The 13,455-nt window shown below is 41.4% G+C and overlaps 1 protein-coding gene across 1 annotated transcript in view; it reads left to right on the top strand.

The window, feature by feature from the left end:
• pld1b (phospholipase D1b) overlaps window positions 1–13,455 on the top strand; it is a 96,276-nt gene that overhangs the window by 51,263 nt on the left and 31,558 nt on the right. The window contains exons 2-11 of the mRNA XM_060899681.1: window positions 1,162–1,338; window positions 1,577–1,743; window positions 2,371–2,513; window positions 2,606–2,711; window positions 3,265–3,330; window positions 3,417–3,475; window positions 3,576–3,668; window positions 7,844–7,996; window positions 8,222–8,371; window positions 9,548–9,631. Of these exons, the coding sequence (XP_060755664.1) occupies window positions 1,194–1,338; window positions 1,577–1,743; window positions 2,371–2,513; window positions 2,606–2,711; window positions 3,265–3,330; window positions 3,417–3,475; window positions 3,576–3,668; window positions 7,844–7,996; window positions 8,222–8,371; window positions 9,548–9,631 (1,166 nt within the window). The 5' untranslated portion in view covers window positions 1,162–1,193. The remainder of the gene's footprint in view (window positions 1–1,161; window positions 1,339–1,576; window positions 1,744–2,370; window positions 2,514–2,605; window positions 2,712–3,264; window positions 3,331–3,416; window positions 3,476–3,575; window positions 3,669–7,843; window positions 7,997–8,221; window positions 8,372–9,547; window positions 9,632–13,455) is intronic.

The raw sequence follows: 13,455 nt of genomic DNA on the forward strand, positions 1-13,455 counted from the left end.
GCGTTTGGTGGGAACTGTGACTTGTGCTTGTGTCAGACATTTCACAGCTCAGCACAGCACAGCGCCCTTTGCCCATCTAATACATGCAAGTAATGTTTTTCAATTGTTCTAACATTACCTTAGAAAAAAACTGATTATGTTGAGGTTACCTTGAGAGTGAGTAGATTACTTGTCAGAAAGTTACAAGTAATTGCTATTAGCTACCTAGCTGTTGACATATTCTACTTTAGCTAGCTAATTTTATTGTAGTTGGCTTAGCTAACTACATAGTTAATAAATAAATAACTGGCCCCATTCACTGCTAAAGTAATTACTTGAAACAAATTATTATTATGGGCGGCACGGTGGTGTAGTGGTTAGCGCTGTCGCCTCACAGCAAGAAGGTCCGGGTTCGAGCCCCGTGGCTGGCGAGGGCCTTTCTGTGCGGAGTTTGCATGGTGTCCGCATGAGTTTCCTCCGGGTGCTCCGGTTTCCCCCACAGTCCAAAGACATGCAGGTTAGGTTAACTGGTGACTCTAAATTGACCGTAGGTGTGAATGTGAGTGTGAATGGTTGTCTGTGTCTATGTGTCAGCCCTGTGATGACCTGGCGACTTGTCCAGGGTGTACCCCGCCTTTCGCCCGTAGTCAGCTGGGATAGGCTCCAGCTTGCCTGCGACCCTGTAGAACAGGATAAAGCGGCTAGAGATAATGAGATGAATGAAATTATTATTATAGTATTAAGACATTTAATTTTAAATCACACTTGGATGACCCATGTGTAGTAATATAAAAAAGTATTTTTGTTCATAAAGTAGGAAAGAAAAAATTCAATTAATGATTTGTGGTAATTAAAAACAAGATATTTAAAGAATACTTGGAATATTCAATCATAAAATAAATTGATTTCAAAAGACAGAGCAAAGAAAAACTCAGTCAGCATGAAATAACCTGGAAAATGAATGCGGGTCATTTTTGACTCATGTTGTGCATTAGAAGGGGTGTGCATATGTTTTGCATCAAAGGGTTAATTAACTCGGGAAGAAATCATACGCATGATTCCTTAACAGCCTTTGAGTCATTAATAATGGAGTGTTAACTATTAACATTATCTTAACTTTCTACTGTTAATGATTATAATTGATATGATGAAGTGTGTGTCTGTGTGTGTGTGTGTGTGTAGGAGGGCTCTGGCCAGGAGACTGAGTGTTAGCCATGTCGCAGCAGGACATCGTCACAGCCAGCACACTGGAACTGGTGGCCACAGACATGACGGACATCTTGGAGAACCTCGACACGCGTGAGCTGGACATCGGAGACAGCGAGGACGTGTTTGAAGGACCAGGCGCTAACAGTGCAGGTGAGTGAGGAGGAGAAGAACACCAGCTGAAGAGCTTAACAGGAAAATGAAGTGAAACAGATGTTTTACACGTGATGTATTTAAACCATTGCACGTATTTCACTGGGTTTATTCCTGGTTCTTTGTGGTACAGAATCCTTTGTTAGACAATTGTTCCATTTTAGTTCCTTCATTAATTATTAATAATTAATAACTCGTGTAATAATTACAGGCTTTTGCTGATTTGTTGTCGTTGTAGGAGCTCGAATCCCATTCTCTCTTATTTACAAGATGGCGGGATTTAAAGAACAGGATGCTGGAGTCTTCCTCATGTCCTGCCCCATCACTGCCAAAATCCTGGAGGTGGAGCGTTTTGCCTGTGCTCAGGACCGCTTCAACATCACGCACCAGAGGAGTGTGTCCAAGGTCAGAGCCTGTGTGTGTGTATGACTGATCTGCTTATGAACTGTAAAAGAGAAACTGTGAGTTTTAGACTTGTATCTGCTCTCATGTCCTCCTCCTCCTCCTCACCCTCTTCCTCTTGCTGTACTCATTATACAAAAGAAAGCAAAAGTGTGAAAAACTCACCGCCATATAAATAATCATCGCAGGTTTAAAGCTTAAATCAAGCTACAAAACTGTAGCGCATCATCTGTGGTGTGAACGCAGCACTGCCTACGATCCAGGAATCTCAGTGCGAGGCTCATGAACAGTTATCCACATCATTTATTCCATAAATAAGTAATTAAAGATGTAGAAATAAAAGGTATTATACGGAGATTCTGTCACACAGTGACTAAATTACAGTTCAGATTACTGTTTACACCCCAGCAGCATTCTGACAGTTTTGGTGAATGACTCTGTTCAAGTGATGTAAAGCCGTCAATCTGTGAGAATAAAAATGCCTCGGGACTCAATCAGCAGTTCAGGGTTTCAGAAAAAAACGTGCAGATTTTTATTTGTGAATATTTCTCAGAAATGCAGCTTGAGTCGAATAAATGACTGTTGGTGTTGCTACTCTGAGTCTTTGGCATGATGACATCTGTGTTTCAGAAACTTCCCGCAGTTTTCAGGATCGAGATGAGACACGGGAACTTCATCTGGACAGTGAAGAGGAAGGAGAAGCACTTCATGGAGCTGCACAGAGAATTACGCACCTACAAAACCTTCCTGAAGATTCCTCTGCCCTCTCGCACGTGAGCTCCAAACGTCTCTGTCTGTCTCCTGCACATTGACACAGATTTTCTTCTTCCTGTTTGTGTTTACGTGTGTGTGTGTTTTTCTGCAGTCACACAGAGCGGAGGCAGACGGTCAGACACGCACGGCAGATGCCGACGTTACCGCGTGGCGGGGGAGACGAACTCGCCCGGGAGGAGCAAGTGTCCAGCCGGAGGGTCGGTTTAAATCCAGTGCACTTCAGTTCTGTTCATACATGAATGCAAAAGTTTCTACACCCTTAGGAAGGATGAATAATTTATAGCAACATGATATTTGGTATTTCACAGATGTTCTGTCTTTAACAAAACAATCAAAAGTGAAACTGATCAGGTTAAAAGTTTGCGACACCCCCCCCCCCCCCCCCCCCCCCTTTCTAATGACTTTTATCAGATCTGGTGGAACAATAGAGTTATTTTCAAGCTAGCAATAACTTCCTTTTAGTTTTATTTTTCCTTGTTCCAGGACACATCCATGTTTCATTTTTAACTTTTTGGAGTTAGACTTATTTGTAGATAAATTATAAAATATATATACATCTATCTGTTTTTCCACTGTAAATCCACAGCGAGCCAAAACTTTTGCACCAAATTGTAAATCAATACAGGTGATATTTACATGGCGGTTTAATGAATGCTTAAAGCCTGGGGTAATTGTTTTACTCTGAATAATCATTAAATTTTGTGACACTGTGCTGCTTTGTGTAATTATATTAACGATGTGTTTTAACAGCGTCAGCTCGAGGATTATTTAAACAAGCTGCTAAAAATGCCGCTGTACAGAAACTACCATGCCACAGTGAGTGCCGCCTTCACATCTGGAATATTTGTGTAGATAAAATACACACAAGCCACACTAACTGATGTGTATTTAATGATTATCAGATGGAGTTCATTGACGTGAGTCAGCTGTCGTTTATTCATGATTTGGGACCAAAAGGATTGTAAGGCTTTTTTTATTTTATTATATTGATTAACAGTTACAGGATAACATTCCAGTTGTCGCTGTGAGGTAATGATGCGTCTAATCTGTTTCCTCTTTAGAGAAGGAATGGTGCATAAAAGGTCCGGAGGTCACCGGATTCCTGGACTTAACTGCTGCGGCCACAGTAAAGTGTGTTACCGCTGGTCCAAACGGTACCACAGTCACCTTTATTTATCACTTTATTTACATATGAACTGTGTTTATGCTCTGAATTATAGCACAGTGTTTATGATTCTAACAGCTACAGTGGTGCTTGATAGTTTGTGAACCCTTTAGAATTTTCTATATTTCTGCATAAATATGACCTAAAACATCGTCAGATTTTCACACAAGTCCTAAAAGTAGATAAAGAGAACCCAGTTAAACAAATGAGACAAAAATATTGTACTTGGTCATTTATTTATTGAGGAAAATGATCCAATATTACATATCTGTGAGTGGCAAAAGTATGTGAACCTCTAGGATTAGCAGTTAATTTGAAGGAGAAATTAGAGTCAGGTGTTTTCAGTCAATTGGATGACAATCAGGTGTGAGTGGGCACCCTGTTTTATTTAAAGAACAGGGATCTATCAAAGTCTGATCTTCACAACACGTGTTTGTGGAAGTGTATCATAGCACGAACAAAGGAGATTTCTGAGGACCTCAGAAAAAGCGTTGTTGATGCTCATCAGGCTAGAAAAGGTTACAAAACCATCTCTAAAGAGTTTGGACTCCACCAATCCACAGTCAGACAGATTGTGTACAAATGGAGGAAATTCAAGACCATTGTTACCCTCCCCAGGAGTGTTCGACCAACAAAGATCACTCCAAGAGCAAGGCGTGTAATAGTCGGCGAGGTCACAAAGGACCCCAGGGTAACTTCTAAGCAACTGAAGGCCTCTCTCACATTGGCTAATGTTAATGTTCATGAGTCCACCATCAGGAGAACACTGTACAACAATGGTGTGCATGGCAGGGTTGCAAGGAGAAAGCCACTGCTCTCAAAAATAACATTGCTGCTCATCTGCAGTTTGCTAAAGATCACGCGGACAAGCCAGAAGGCTATTGGAAAAATGTTTTGTGGACGGATGAGACCAAAATAGAACTTTTTGGTTTAAATGAGAAGTGTTATGTCTGGAGAAAGGAAAACACTGCATTCCAGCATAAGAACCTTATCCTGTCTGTGAAACATGGTGGTGGTAGTACAACCCCGATTCCAAAAAAGTTGGGACAAAGTACAAATTGTAAATAAAAATGGAATGCAATGATGCGGAAGTTTCAAAATTCCATATTTTATTCAGAATGGAACATAGATGACATATCAAATGTTTAAACTGAGAAAATGTATCATTTAAAGAGAAAAATTAGGTAATTTTAAATTTCATGACAACAACACATCTCAAAAAAGTTGGGACAAGGCCATGTTTACCACTGTGAGACATCTCCTTTTCTCTTTACAACAGTCTGTAAACGTCTGGGGACTGAGGAGACAAGTTGCTCAAGTTTAGGGATAGGAATGTTAACCCATTCTTGTCTAATGTAGGATTGTAGTTGCTCAACTGTCTTAGTTTTTTTTTTTGTCGTATCTTCCGTTTTATGATGCGCCAAATGTTTTCTATGGGTGAAAGATCTGGACTGCAGGCTGGCCAGTTCAGTAGCCGGACCCTTCTTCTACGCAGTCATGATGCTGTAATTGATGCAGTATGTGGTTTGGCATTGTCGTGTTAGAAAATGCAAGGTCTTCCCTGAAAGAGACGTCGTCTGGATGGGGGCATATATTGCTCTAGAACCTGGATATACCTTTCAGCATTGATGGTGTCTTTCCAGATGTGTAAGCTGCCCATGCCACACGCAACTCCATACCATCAGAGATGCAGGCTTCTGAACTGAGCGCTGATAACAACTTGGGTCGTCCTTCTCCTCTTTAGTCCGAATGACACGGCGTCCCTGATTTCCATAAAGAACTTCAAATTTTGATTCGTCTGACCACAGAACAGTTTTCCACTTTGCCACAGTCCATTTTAAATGAGCCTTGGCCCAGAGAAGACATCTGCGCTTCTGGATAATGTTTAGATATGGCTTCTTCTTTGAACTATAGAGTTTTAGCTGGCAACAGCAGATGGCACGGTGAATTGTGTTCACAGATAATGTTCTCTGGAAATATTCCTGAGCCCATTTTGTGATTTCCAATACAGAAGCATGCCTGTATGTGATGAAGTGCCATCGAAGGGCCCAAAGATCACGGGCACCCAGTACGGTTTTCCGGCTTTGACCCTTACGCACAGAGATTCTTCCAGATTCTCTGAATCTTTGGATGATATTATGCAGTGTAGATGATGATATGTTCAAACTCTTTGCAATTTTACACTGTCGAACTCCTTTCTGATATTGCTCCACTATTTGTTGGCGCAGAATTAGGGGGATTGGTGATCCTCTTCCCATCTTTACTTCTGAGAGCCGCTGCCACTCCAAGATGCTCTTTTTATACCCAGTCATGTTAATGACCTATTGCCAATTGACCTAATGAGTTGCAATTTGGTCCTCCAGCTGTTCCTTTTTTGTACCTTTAACTTTTCCAGCCTCTTATTGCCCCTGTCCCAACTTTTTTGAGATGTGTTGCTGTCATGAAATTTCAAATGAGCCAGTATTTGGCATGAAATTTCAAAACGTCTCACTTTCGACATTTGATATGTTGTTTATGTTCTATTGTGAATACAATATCAGTTTTTGAGATTTGTAAATTATTGCATTCCGTTTTTATTTACAATTTGTACTTTGTCCCAACTTTTTTGGAATCGGGGTTGTATCATGGTTTGGACCTGTTTTGCTGCATCTGGGCCAGGACGGCTTGCCATCATTGATGGAACAATGAATTTTGAATTTTACCAGCGGCTTCTAAAGGAAAATGTCAGGACATCTGTCCATGAACTGAATCTCGAGAGAAGGTGGGTCATGCAGCAAGACAATGACCCTAAGCACACAAGTCGTTCTACCAAAGAATGGTTAAAGAAGAATAAAGTTAATGTTTTGGAATGGCCAAGTCAAAGTCCTGACCTTAATCCAATCGAAATGTTGTGGAAGGACCTGACGCGAGCAGTTCATGTGAGGAAACCCACCAACATCCCAGAGTTGAAGCTGTTCTGTAAGGAGGAATGGGCTAAAATTCCTCCAAGCCAGTGTGCAGGACTGATCAACAGTTACCGGAAATGTTTAGTTGCAGTTATTGCTGCACAAAGGGATCACACCAGATACTGAAAGCAAAGGTTCACATACTTTTGCCACTCACAGATACGCAATATTGGATCATTTTCCTCAATAAATAAATGACCAAGTATAATATTTTTGTCTCATTTGTTTAACTGGGTTCTCTTTATCTACTTTTAGGACTTGTGTGAAAATATGATGATGTTTTAGGTCATATTTATGCAGAAATATAGAAAATTCCAAAGGGTTCACAAACTTTCAAGCACCACTGTAAAGTAAAGTCGGTACTTTTTAAAATAAAGATCAAAATAGTAATAGCTTCATATTCATATAAGTAGTGCATTTTTGTTAATATGATTAATATAATAATTAATATACTATGATGGCAGCACAGTGGTGTAGTGGTTAGCACTGTTGCCTCACAGCAAGAAGGTTCTGGGTTCGAGTCCAGAGGCCGACGGGGGCCTTTCTGTGCGGAGTTTGCATGTTCTCCCCGTGTCCGCGTGGGTTTCCTCCGGGTGCTCCGGTTTCCCCCACAGTCCAAAGACATGCAGGTTAGGTTAACTGGTGACTCTAAATTGACCGTAGGTGTGAATGTGAGTGTAAATGGTTGTCTGTGTCTATGCGTCAGCCCTGTGATGACCTGGCGACTTGTCCAGGGTGTACCCCGCCTTTCGCCCGTAGTCAGCTGGGATAGGCTCCAGCTTGCCTGCGACCCTGTAGAACAGGATAAGCGGCTACAGATTATGGATGGATGGACATACTATGATAAGTTGTTTTTATGGACCGTCTTCTTCTTAATTTCAGTAAATAACAATTCAACAATACACTTTTTTTTAGGATTTTAAACATTTTATCAGATAAAATAAAGTCACTGAGTTCAAAAAGGTCATAATATTATCAAAACGTTTCTGATTTTATTTCTCAATTTTTCTCTCGGTTTTTTTTTATATTTCCAGTACAAGTGTGAATTTGTATATTTTTATCATTTCATTTTTGTCATAAAAAGGATGCTGATAAATAAAATTAGCACATATTTATTTTGTTGCTTCTCATGCAACAGTTTTTTTTAAAAAATGTCATTAATGCTATATGTTGTATCTATTGACTGTTTTCTTGTGTGTGTACGTGTGTGTGTGTATAGTTGGTTGGTGGTGAAAGATTCTTTCCTGCTCTACATGAAGCCCGACTCCGGTGCCATCTCCTTCGTCCTGCTGGTGGATAAAGAGTTCTGTGTAAAAATGGACTCTAAAGACACGGAGACAAAGCATGGCGTTCGTGTGGACAGTCTGTGCAGGTTCACAAGTTACAAACACACACACACACACCCCACACACACTCCCACTAATGTGTATAAATTAATAACACGCTTTTTGTGTTAAATGTGTGATAAAAGGAAGATGACTGGCAGCACAGCATGTGTTCAATTATAATTTAATCACAATGTGGATCATTGTTAACTCACTCTGACAGTAAAACACCCCCTCACACACACATACACTCTCTCTCTCTCGTTCCTCAGGAACCTGGTCCTGAAGTTCTCCAGTTTCCGCCACGCCCGCTGGTGGGGTCAAGCCATTGATGACTTCGTGCATAAATATGGCAGCGCCTTCCTCCAGGACCATCGCTTTGGTTCCTTCGCCAACGTGCAGGAAAACATCCCGTCCAAATGGTAACGAGAAACCACACGCTTTGTTTGTGGAATAATCACAAATAATAATCAGAAATGTGATTGATTAAAATGAACACTGGGAAAAAGAAAAAAATCATTTGGTGTTTGGTGAGATTTGGAACGAGTTTTTTTTTTTTAAGCTAAATACAATACAAAATGAAATGGGGGTGGCACAGTGGTGTAGTGGTTAGCGCTGTCGCCTCACAGCAAGAAGGTCTGGGTTCGAGCCCTGTGGCCGGCGAGGGCCTTTCTGTGCGGAGTTTGCATGTTCTCCCCGTGTCCGCGTGGGTTTCCTCTGGGTGCTCCGGTTTCCCCCACAGTCCAAAGACATGCAGGTTAGGTTAACTGGTGACTCTAAATTGACCGTAGCTGTGAATGTGAGTGTGAATGGTTGTCTGTGTTTATGTGTCAGCCCTGTGATGACCTGGCGACTTGTCCAGGGTGTACCCCGCCTTTCGCCCGTAGTCAGCTGGGATAGGCTCCAGCTTGCCTGCGACCCTGTAGAAGGATAAAGCGGCTAGAGATAATGAGATTATCAGAAAAAAGGTTCTTTGAAGGTTTCTTTGGATAGTTTAAGGCTTTTTAGGATCCTTTTAAAGGTTCTCTCAGAGAGTTAAGTGTTCTAGATCTGATCTTTTCTCAGAGTCTATCATTTACAGGTGATATATAACTTACACAAGTAAGATAAGGCTTTAGAAATGAAGCACAGGTACTGAAAGCAGTGTGGTGATGGTGATAAAGAAGATGATGATGAAGATGAAGCGTCCCTCATCGTGGTTCTGCTAGAGTATTTCTGCAGTAACCTGAGAACTGGAGTGAAAGTGATCCAGTAGCAGTGATCCTGCACTGACCCACACGGGAATGCGATAATCACACACACACCTCACAAGACATTTCACGTTCTTTACGTCTCGCTCTTCAACCTTAAACCCTTTACATTTTTCGCTCGTGAGCTGTTCACACACGGCAACACGAGGACGATGATTTAACTGAAGTTACACACTCGGGTAATGACAGAGACGAGACCCAGCGGGTCACAGTGCTGGTTCTGTGAACTCAGGCACTCAGCTGGAATCTCATTTAGCCCTGCTGATATGATGGTTCTTGTATACAGGTGTGATGTGTTCCAGGTGTGACATGTTTCAGGTGTGACATGGACTGTGTTGTGTGTTTCAGGTTTGTGAACGGAAAAACGTACATGGAGGACGTCGCTAATGCACTGGAGGAAGCTGAGGAGGAGATCTTCATCACAGACTGGTGGTATGTGCCAACAGAATACAGCTGACTCTGGATCAGGCTGGGAAATTACATCAAAATACACATAAATCAGTGAAAGGTGCTTGTAACGTCCCGTAACAGACTTCACAAGGAACTTCATTAAGACATTCACATAACAGTAAAAAACTCAAAATCTAACATTCCAACTGAGATGAGGAGATGAGGAGAAGATAGTGTTTAGTATGTAGAGTAGAGCAGAAAACATCAGGACACACACACACACACACACGACAGAATAGTGGTCAGATCCTCTTTCAGTCAGAAGGCAGGTTTACGGTTACAAATCTGTAAGTCAATAAAGTCTCCACTCTGTTTCTGCAGACGCTGTTCCCCCATCAACTTATTATTATTATTATCATTATTGTGTTAAAAAAATCTGAATATGTAAACATGTAAAGAAAAAAAAATTAAAAATCAAAACCTATCCTAATTAGGGCTTAAAAAGTAAAAAAAGAGGAAAATAAAATAAATAACTTCAGGTTATTTGTGCTGCCATATTCTCTAGTGTAATGTCTACATTATTAATATCTAAAGTCCTTCTAATTGTTCTTGATCCTCTCAAACAGAGTAGAGCCGAGAGTAGGATCATGACGGACACTTTCGCTCTCAGCCATGTCACCGTACCCGCATAGTCCTCGCCATTTTTAATTGCTAGTAGCTCGGCAAGTCTGTTGTGGCACTTCTTACATTCCTCTGCCGTTCCACCTGTTGTGCTGAATACCAGTGGTGTGACTGTACCTTGCTCGATTTCCATAACCCTGCTAGCATACTGGCGTTTCTTTTCCTTCTCGTGTTGTCAGTAGACTTGCTTGGGGCTTAGGTATCTGTATGATTCTGGATTTGGGTGACACACCCGGACGTCGAAGAATGCAGATCTCCGCTTCTCCCAAAACCCACGAGCATGGATTTCTAATCGAGCATCAGGGGCTCTGTTTGCGCCCTTTTCAAGCTTTCTTCCAGTAATCTCCTGCAGTACCAGTTCTATTTCAACATCATTACACAGCATTTTTAACATCTCTACATAATTATTATTATTATTATTATTATTATCCATCCATCCATTATCTGTAGCCGCTTATCCTGTTCTACAGGGTCGCAGGCAAGCTGGAGCCTATCCCAGCCGACTACGGGCGAAATGCGGGGTACACCCTGGACAAGTCGCCAGGTTATCGCAGGGCTGACACATGGAGACAAACAACCATTCACACTCACATTCACACCTACAGTCAATTTAGAGTCACCAGTTAACCTAACCTGCATGTCTTTGGACTGTGGGGGAAACCGGAGCACCCGGAGGAAACCCACGCGGACACGGGGAGAACATGCAAACTCCGCACAGAAAGGCCCTCGCCGGCCACGGGGCTCGAACCCGGACCTTCTTGCTGTGAGGCGACAGTGCTAACTACTACACCACCGTGCCACCCCTATTATTATTCTTATTATTATTATCTGTAGCGTTGGTGTTGTGGCAGAAGTCATCTCATCTCATCTCATTATCTCTAGCCGCTTTATCCTGTTCTACAGGGTCGCAGGCAAGCTGGAGCCGATCCCAGCTGACTACGGGCGAAAGGCGGGGTACACCCTGGACAAGTCGCCAGGTCATCACAGGGCTGACACATAGACACAGACAACCATTCACACTCACATTCACACCTACGGTCAATTTAGAGTCACCAGTTAACCTAACCTGCATGTCTTTGGACTGTGGGGGAAACCGGAGCACCCAGAGGAAACCCACGCAGACATGGGGAGAACATGCAAACTCCGCACAGAAAGGCCCTCGCCGGCCACGGGGCTCGAACCCGGACCTTCTTGCTGTGAGGCGACAGTGCTAACCACTACACCACCGTGCCACCCCTATTATTATTCTTATTATTATCTGTAGCGTTGGTGTTGTGGCAGAAGTCAATTCTACAAAATGTGCAGTGAGTCGACATCATTTACTGAACTGCTCACAGAATAAAACTGTTCAGTAAATAAAAGTAAATAAAGTGAAAGTTAGTTCTACAGAAGAATGTGACGTTTTTGAAAGAAGTCCATTTTGTTAACTGAAATAAACTAAACACGATAAAACAGTCTTTCATACTGAGCTTGGTGCAAACAAAAATGAACATAAACGAGCAAATAAAGTTCTGTATCGTTGTTAATGTTTTCAGTTCCAGTCAATTCAACTAATTAAGACTTCACCTTTAAAATAAAACTTTAAAAACTTCAAACTTTATTTCATTTATGTCCTTTTTGGGAGTTTGCATGTTCTCCCCATGTCCGCGTAGGTTTTAGGTCATATTTATGCAGAAATATAGAAAATTCCAAAGGGTTCACAAACTTTCAAGCACCACTGTAAAGTAAAATCGGTACTTTTTAAAACAAAGATCAAAATAGTAATAGCTTCATATTCATATAAGTAGTGCATTTTTGTTAATATAATTAATATAATAATTAATATACTATGATGGCAGCATGGTGGTGTAGTGGTTAGCACTGTCGCCTCACAGCAAGAAGGTTCTGGGTTCGAGCCCCGTGGCCGACGGGGACCTTTCTGTGCGGAGTTTGCATGTTCTCCCCGTGTCCGCGTGGGTTTCCTCCGGGTGCTCCGGTTTCCCCCACAGTCCAAAGACATGCAGGTTAGGTTAACTGGTGACTCTAAATTGACCGTAGGTGTGAATGTGAGTGTGAATGGTTGTCTGTGTCTATGTGTCAGCCCTGTGATGACCTGGCGACTTGTCCAGGGTGTACCCCGCCTTTCGCCCGTAGTCAGCTGGGATAGGCTCCAGCTTGCCTGCGACCCTGTAGAACAGGATAAAGCGGCTAGAGATAACGGATGGATGGGTGTCATTTTTGTGGATAAAATCCAAACAGAACTTTTTAGAATTAAAATTAATTTATTCAAATATCATCTATCTATCTATCTATCTATCTATCTATCTATCTATCTATCTATCTATCTATCTATCTATCTATCTGTCTGTCTGTCTGTCTGTCTGTCTGTCTGTCTGTCTGTCTGTTTGCAGTGATTGCACCACATTTTAAAAGTTCTCATATTATCTATTGAAGGGTTCTCTACAGAACATTGAAAGGAAAAACTGGAGAACCGTGTATTTGTTTATATATACAGTTCTGTGCAAAAGTCTTCAGCGCATGCAGAGAGTAAAGACGCCATTATTTTCATTAATGATGAAACGTTTCTACATTAAAAACACTGTAAAGGCAGTAAAACACTGAAAAAAAACTGAAGCGGAGTCAGTGTTTGTTGTGGTGACTATTTGCTTTAAAACAGCAGCGGTCTGAGGTACAGTGTGTTCACTTTAATAAGGAAACAAGCTGCAGATTTGTTTCTGAACCTCTTCCAGAACCAGCCTTGGATCTTCAGGGCACTTTAACTGTCACAGCTGCTTCTTATTTTTGCAGTAAAACGCTGCAGCCTTCATTATGTTTTTTTGTCTGAAAAGAGTCTCTTATGTAATACGCGGCTTTCTTTACTGACTTACAAACATTTTCCTGGAATGTTTTGGCTTTAACTTTCTTCTGGAAAACTAATGTTTGGAATCAAACATGTTTTAGTACCGAGTCCATAATGGAGAATTCATCAAATAAAAATCTATAACAAGGTTTGTCCTAAAACACAGACTTCCTCAGACTTTTGTACAGCACTGTGTATTTGATTGTACTGATGAATTTGTGTTGATTATTTATTGATTTTAATGAATGCACCTGAGTGTCATGAAATGATGCTTTAATAAACCTGAACTTGAAGGTTCCAAATTTGTCCTTTGAGAGTGAACTCGCACTCTGGTGATTAATAAGGT

Source organism: Neoarius graeffei, chromosome 19, assembly GCF_027579695.1.
Source record: "Neoarius graeffei isolate fNeoGra1 chromosome 19, fNeoGra1.pri, whole genome shotgun sequence".
In the NCBI taxonomy this organism is placed as follows: domain Eukaryota; kingdom Metazoa; phylum Chordata; class Actinopteri; order Siluriformes; family Ariidae; genus Neoarius; species Neoarius graeffei.